The sequence below is a fragment of the Lactuca virosa genome, chromosome 3 (genome assembly GCF_052849685.1).
Source record: "Lactuca virosa cultivar CGN04683 chromosome 3, Lactuca_virosa_CGN04683_v6, whole genome shotgun sequence".
In the NCBI taxonomy this organism is placed as follows: Eukaryota; Viridiplantae; Streptophyta; class Magnoliopsida; order Asterales; family Asteraceae; genus Lactuca; species Lactuca virosa.
In genome coordinates, this window is record NC_136428.1 from 112,315,081 (window position 1) to 112,322,072 (window position 6,992).

Below are 6,992 nucleotides of genomic sequence, written 5' to 3' on the forward strand. Positions count from 1 at the left end.
AGTTGACAAGTTGTAACCACTAGAGTCTAGACCACATTATGGGCTAGGGCCTGCTTTGCTCATTAATAAACCATAAATAATTGATGGCGTAAGAGAAATGTGATACATTAGAATTTATGAAAACAAAACATTAAGAGTTTATTAAAACAAGAGTATTAAAAATTCATAAAATCAAATAAAAAGTTAAAAACCTGTAAATAATTAAAATTTAGTAAAACGAGTAATAAGTATCGTATTTATTCCCGTATCTGTCGCCTGTTGCTTAAACTCAATCGGACGTTCCAGATTTAATCTTACCACCCATAACTTGCTCCTCTTTAATTACCCCCTTCCCCGTTTATAAAACCACCACCTCCGTCAATTTCGTCCTTCATCCCCATTTCCTCTCTGTAATTTCTCAACAATTTTCTTCTTCCTTACAATCGGTTGTTGCTGTTACTCTCCAAATCAACTAACAAAATGTCGAATGATAAAGAGAGGGAAACTCAAGTTTACAGGGCCAAGTTATCGGAACAAGCGGAGCGTTACGAAGGTATCTACTTCAATCGTCGCTTAACTTTCTGTTTTTTTTTTGACGTACATTTGTATGATTTGGAATTTGGATCTTGTGTTGTTCGATCGATTTGTAAATTGTGATGTTGATTTGATTCGTATCATAGCATGCATGAGATGTTTTTAAGAATATGTATTGGTTATTGATCGACAGTTCTGTGTTTGATTTTGTTGATTTAGTTTTACGACATGATTGTGCTATAATATTTGGTTGATTAGATGAGTACATGATTTGGTGAACGAAATTTTGTAGGCTATGTTTGGTTTTGTTAGAGTATTCTGTATAAACGAAATAACCTAAATGTCTGATGCTTAAACCGCCTATGGATTTCAATTGTTTTGTATCTTCAACAGATAGCCACTTGAACATATCTCCTAAGAGACTCTATCGATTAGGTCGTTTATGATTTTCATTTGCGAGTCGTATACATAAGATCTGATTCAAATTTCATCTCGCTGATAACTTTACTAATCATGACCACAATATTTGATATTGTCAGAGATGATTGAAAGTATGAAGAGTGTTGCAAAACTTGACGTCGATCTTACTGTTGAAGAACGCAACCTACTTTCAGTAGGATACAAGAATGTGATTGGTGCAAGAAGGGCCTCATGGCGTATCATGTCATCAATTCAACAGAAGGAGTCGTCAAAAGGAAACGAAAACAATGTCAGTCTGATAAAGGGATACTGCAAAAAAGTTGAGGATGAACTTACCAAGATTTGCAATGACATTCTCACCATCATCGATAAGCATCTTTTACCCTCTTCAAAATCAGGAGAAGCTACTGTTTTCTACCACAAGATGTGAGACATTCGATTTTTACTTTCTTTTTTCTTGATTAAATAAATGTTTTCTTTTACTTTTTGTCTCTTGATGTTCATACAGGAAAGGTGACTACTTTCGGTATCTTGCTGAGTTCAAGACAGATGATGATAGGAAAGAAGCTGCTGATCAATCTTTGAAGGGATATGAGGCATGAATCTCAAATTCTCAATAGTCAAATTGAAATGTAATTCACATGAAATTTGTGTTGTTTGTAGGCTGCTTCTACTACTGCAAATGCAGAACTCCCTTCCACTCACCCAATCCGCCTTGGTTTGGCTCTCAATTTCTCAGTTTTTTACTATGAGATTATGAACAATCCTGAGAGGTAATATTTAGTAAACTCAAGTTTTTTTTTTTTTTGTTTTTTGAATATTGAGTTGTACTTTATGTTAAAACTATTGTACATGTTACAGGGCCTGCCATTTGGCTAAACAAGCTTTTGATGAGGCAATTGCTGAGTTGGACAGCTTGAGTGAGGAATCATATAAAGACAGCACCTTGATCATGCAGCTGTTGAGAGATAACCTCACACTTTGGACCTCTGATTTGCCTGAGGATGGAGGTAGATATAATATATAGAAAATTATATTAATTTAAAAGATTGGTTTCAAATCTTATTAATTTATGTTTATGTTTGATTACAGGTGATGAAAACTCAAAAACTGAAGAAGCAAAACCAGCTGAACAAGAGGTTAGTACTCTAACCTTAGTACACTGAATTTTGCCTCATTTGTGTGCGTGTGTGATTTGAAAGGGAATTATTTATGTGATTGAAATTGTGATGGAGTTGCAGAAGCAGTGACTGAAATTTACTGGTGCGATGAAAATGAAAGTGAAAGGGAGTTGAGTATGAAAAGTGAAAAGTAGTTGAATGAATGATATGTCATATGTCATATGTTTGTGGTTTTTTGGTTGATTTGAGTTGTTCCCTAAGAGAGCTTCTACTACGTACCCCTTTATCTTGATGTTGTATTAAAATGAATCAAGAGAATATAAGAAGCAGCTATTCTGTGTTGCTGTTGCTTAATTATGTCATCTTTATTCTCTATTTGCGTTCAAAGATGAAAGATCCGTCAAGAAATTCAAAGAATGATATAATAAAAACTTAAATCATGTGTAGATCCGAGTATATGTGCATAAATAGTTAATGGAAGTGCACTTGAAAAAAAGGTGAATGAATATAAATGGTTAAATCATGTGTAGATCCGTCAAGATTCACCTCAAGGCTCAACCTAAGTAATCATATTGTCACACACACGCTACACTTTCATCATCATTTTTACATACAAAAATTGGAGCCATTATCACAATCTTTACTCTTTCCAAATCAGAAACAATCGGGTAATTAACCACCACATCAATGTCAATTAACCTGTAATGCAAACCATGAAACCATCCCACTTTTCTTATCAAAATTCATCAAAATTTAGAGGTTTTCCACACAAGTAGTTTACATTTTACAAGCAAGCAAGATGCAAATTGTCATGTGTAAGTTACAACATGCTATGGCTATAATGTCGGCTATGTATAGTGACCATACTTGAAACTACTTACTCTCGTTGAGCAATAGAAGACACCCTCAAAACATTACAAAATCCAACATCTAGTAAGAATTGGTGTTAAAGCTTAGAAAGCAAAGTGAGTTTATGTAACATCTGATAAATTGAATAATACCTACAAGGTATAGTTTTGATCTTTAACCAAGCAATTTGTGGGGAAATGCTAGGAATTTATTGTATTTAAGGGGTGTTTGGAATTGATTTTTCTAAGATTCTAAGGTTGATTATTATTTATTGTGGTTTGATATTGTTAATAATCAGTTTTGAGCAGGAAATGCTATGAAGGGTGTTTGTTATTGATTATTTACGGTGATTATTACTTATTGTGGTTTAACATTGCTAATAATCCATTTTGAGTGTTTGAATGAAATAAAATAATTTATATAAACAATTTTTAATAAGCTGTTTAAAAATACATATAGAGCATAGCTTTGTTTTCTTTTTTCATGACTAGCTACCAATTCACCCTTTCCTGAGCTTCAATTTGGTAAGGCACGTCATAAGCTGATCAGCACTTTTACAAATTACAAAATGGCATATACGTCATTTTGCATCAAGTATAACCGGATCATATAAAAGGGACAGCAAAATTCAAGATCCCATTCAAGTTTTGTTATAAAACTCTAGCTCAAGAAGATATCTTCCAAAGAAAGTCAAGAAAGATGTATATTTACAAAACCTATCTCATTCATATGTCTTCAAGATTCTTCCTTTGTAAAATAACTTGGTGGCAAGCTAAACTCTTCTACTTGATTCAAAATCCCTGTCTCCTCATCATCCGCTTTCTGCAAAATTCACACATAACTTTTATTATAAAATCAAATTTTATACACACAAAAAAGGATCAACTTTGGCACCACACACACCAACATTTCCAAGTTATAGAAACGATCCAGCATCTGCAAGACATCTGAAGCAGAAAACTGCCTATTGAAGCTACAAGGGCAAAAAAAGTAAAAACAAAATGTTAACATCAAAATTGAACAGTGGAAATAGTAAAGAGGGGGAGGAAAAGGCAAAACCTTCTGCGCATGTATTCTGTTAGACCATAAAGAACAAAGTGTCGGTGTATACCTGAAGCAAAAAATATGAAAGTTTGTATGTTCATAAATATGAATCATTCTTGATCAAATTCATCAACACGATGACTTAATTCAAAGCTTTGAAGAAGGGATTCCTTTAAATAAACAAATTTTACCTCGTAACTTTACAGGTGGATAGATTTCAAGAGCTTCTAACAATTTGAGCTCCAAATCAACCTGTGATTGCTCCTAAAATGCCAAACATGAAGAAAAAGAATCACTTCATATGAAATAAAAATGGGAACAAATCAAAAAAGATATCAAATAGCCAACTGCATTTCAATTCTAACAACTGAATAATCGAGATGCCTGCTCAACTTTTAAAATCATCAAGGTTTTAGAAAACGATATATCGATTTTTTTTTCATAAAAACGAGTTACGAATTGCATACTGATCTAATACCTTTTTTTCATGTATGAAAACCATAACCGATCTCACTCATACATACAAAATTATACACATAGAGAAGAGAGAGATGTAACCTTCCGAAGAGAAGAAGCGGACGAATTCGGAGCCTTGCACGGGGAATGAACTGACAATCCATCTTGTTCTTCTTCTTTACCTCCTCCGCTTTTCTTATTTACCCCGCCATTCATCTTTATTTTTACGATTTCTTACAGATTTCAGCAACAATAACTTCTTTTTTGGTGTATTGAGCACAGATTTGGACCAATTTAACGATAACGAAACAAGAATAACGTTGAATCAAATTCAAAATGAGTCGGTGGAAGATTTTGGGTAGGTTTTGATCAGTTCAATCTGTGTAGCTAGGGATTTGGCGTTTGATCCGGATTTACTAACTTTCGGAAAAATGGGTTTGTTGTAGGGCTATTGGGCTGTCTCTTAATTCGGCTTCTACTAGGCTCAAAACCAAAAGAATTGCTTTAAAGTCATTAAGAGAAAAACTACGGTTGGTTTAGTTACGGAAAAACAGTTTTCATTTTCTGTTTTCCGTTTTCTCTTTTTAGTTTTCGTTTTCCGTTTTCGGTTTTCATTGAAAAATTTAGAAAACGTTTAGTTAAAACTTATTCATTTTTCATTTTCAGTTATAGAAAATTAGAAAACGTGTTTAGATGTATATTTTTCTTTCGGTTTTCATTTTTAGAAAAAGGTAGTGGTGGTAGGGTGGGCGTGGGGACTGTGGCGGTGGTGGGGGCAGCGGCGGGGGGCAGTGGTGGTGTCGATGATGGCGACGGTGGTGGTGGCGGTGGCGGTGGCGGTGGCAGCGAGGTGGCGGCGGTGGTGGTGATGACAGGCGGTGGTGGTGGCGGCGGCAATTGTGGCAGTGGTGGTGGTGATGGTGATGGGGTAGTGGTGGTGGTGATGGGGTAGTGGTGATGGTGATGGTGATGGTGATGGTAGGTCGGTGATTGTGGTATTGGTGTTAGGTGGGTGGGTGTGGGTGTGGGGTGGGTGTGGGTGTGAGTTTGTGTGTGTGTGTGTTTATGGGTGTGTGTGTGTGTGTGTTTGTGGTTGTGGGGTGTGTGGGTGGGGGTGGGTGTGGGTGTAGGTGTGGGTGTGGGTGTGTGTGTGTGTGTTTGTGGGGGTTGGTGTGTGTGTGTGTGTGTGTGTTTGTGTGAGTGTGGGTGTGTGTGTTTGTGGGGGTTGGTGTGTGTGCGTTTGTGGGTGTGTGTGTGTTTGTGTGGGTGTGGGTGTGTGTTTGTGGGTGTCTGTATGTGTGTGTGTGTGTGTGTTTGTTGGGGTGGGGGTGGGCTTGGGAGTAAGTGTAAGTAGGTAGGGGTGTGGTGGTTTGAGGGTATTAAGGTGAGGGTAGGTAGAGGTGGATGGGGGTGGGAGTGAGTGTTTATATTTTAGAAAAATTTTAGAATTAGAAAAAATGTGGAAAACAATAATTATCAGCTTTCCAAAAATTTTCAACTTCTTTGTAATTTTAGAAAACGGAAAATTTTCATTTTCCGTGAAAAATTTAGAAAAATAGACGAACTAAACGCGTTTTCAAAATTCTCATTTTTCTTGAAAATTTTTTCCGGAAAGCAGCTCATTTTTCCGCAACTAAACGCACCGTATGGTTTGCCAATTTCGTCATTGTTTTCTTTAGTTTTATTTCATGTGGTTTTAAAATTACAGATTTTGTTACCTTTAAATGCTTTAGTTATGGATTTTGTTTATGATAAAATTGAAAAAACCAATTTATGTTTTTAATATTTATTAAATATTAACTAATTCTAAACTAGAAAATAACTCCCCCCAACTATCCCTTTCTTTACTGGTTACACCCTATATATATATATATATATATATATATATATATATATATATATATATATATATATATATATATATATATATATATATATATATATATATATATAATAAAGACAAAATTGCAAAAATGGTCCCTGTGGTATATATTTTTTTCGAGGTTTAGTCCAAACCTCATTTCTTTTGGCTTCGTAGTCCTTTTGGGGTAGTTTTTTTTGTGGTTTGGGTCCATCGGTAAACTGAAATGACTGTAATGCCCTTCCAATTTTTTTTATGTTTTTTTATTTAATTTAAATGAAAAAGAAAATAAATAATAGAGTTGGGCCCATCTCTCTCTCTCTCCTCTCTTTCTCTCTCTCCGGTATACCCCCTCCTTTACACACTTTTTACTTCATCTTCTTCCTATTTCCTCTTTTATCTCTCTAAACTCTTCTGAAAAATTAGAACACGTCACATATACATACACACATCACACATACATACATACATATACAGACAGACAGACATACAGACATACATACATACATACATACATACATACATACATACATACATACATACAGACAGACATACATACATACATACATACATACATACATACATACATACATACATACATGCATGCATGCATACATACATACATACATACATACATACATACATAACTCAATAAAGATGAAGAGGAGGACAAACTAGAGTCGTCTTCATCCTTTGTTCTCTCAATTCGTTGGATATGATGAAGGATG

The 6,992-nt window shown here is 35.0% G+C and overlaps 2 protein-coding genes across 3 annotated transcripts; one reads left to right on the forward strand and one right to left on the reverse strand.

Annotated features, from left to right (window-relative positions):
- Positions 1-303: 303 nt before the first annotated feature.
- LOC145166394 (14-3-3-like protein GF14 iota) lies at positions 304-2,408 on the forward strand. The gene is made up of 7 exons (XM_079085358.1): positions 304-532; positions 1,053-1,359; positions 1,442-1,529; positions 1,597-1,706; positions 1,795-1,943; positions 2,026-2,072; positions 2,175-2,408. Exons 1-7 carry the CDS (start codon positions 460-462, stop codon positions 2,181-2,183), a joined length of 783 nt encoding a protein of 260 aa, XP_078941484.1. The 5' UTR covers positions 304-459; the 3' UTR covers positions 2,184-2,408.
- A 1,103-nt stretch (positions 2,409-3,511) lies between these two features.
- LOC145166395 (chromatin modification-like protein) lies at positions 3,512-4,777 on the reverse strand. Of its 2 annotated transcripts, none has more exons than XM_079085359.1 (5): positions 4,506-4,777; positions 4,139-4,211; positions 3,963-4,014; positions 3,807-3,876; positions 3,512-3,725 (listed from the first exon to the last, which is right to left on the reverse strand). In XM_079085359.1, the coding sequence occupies exons 1-5, from the start codon at positions 4,617-4,619 to the stop codon at positions 3,639-3,641; spliced, it is 396 nt and encodes a 131-aa protein (XP_078941485.1). In that variant the 5' UTR covers positions 4,620-4,777; the 3' UTR covers positions 3,512-3,638. The 2 variants fall into 2 exon arrangements, with proteins under 2 accessions (XP_078941485.1, XP_078941486.1); XM_079085360.1 differs by having other exon boundaries at positions 3,811-3,876; positions 4,506-4,758.
- Between the last annotated feature and the right edge of the window lie 2,215 nt (positions 4,778-6,992).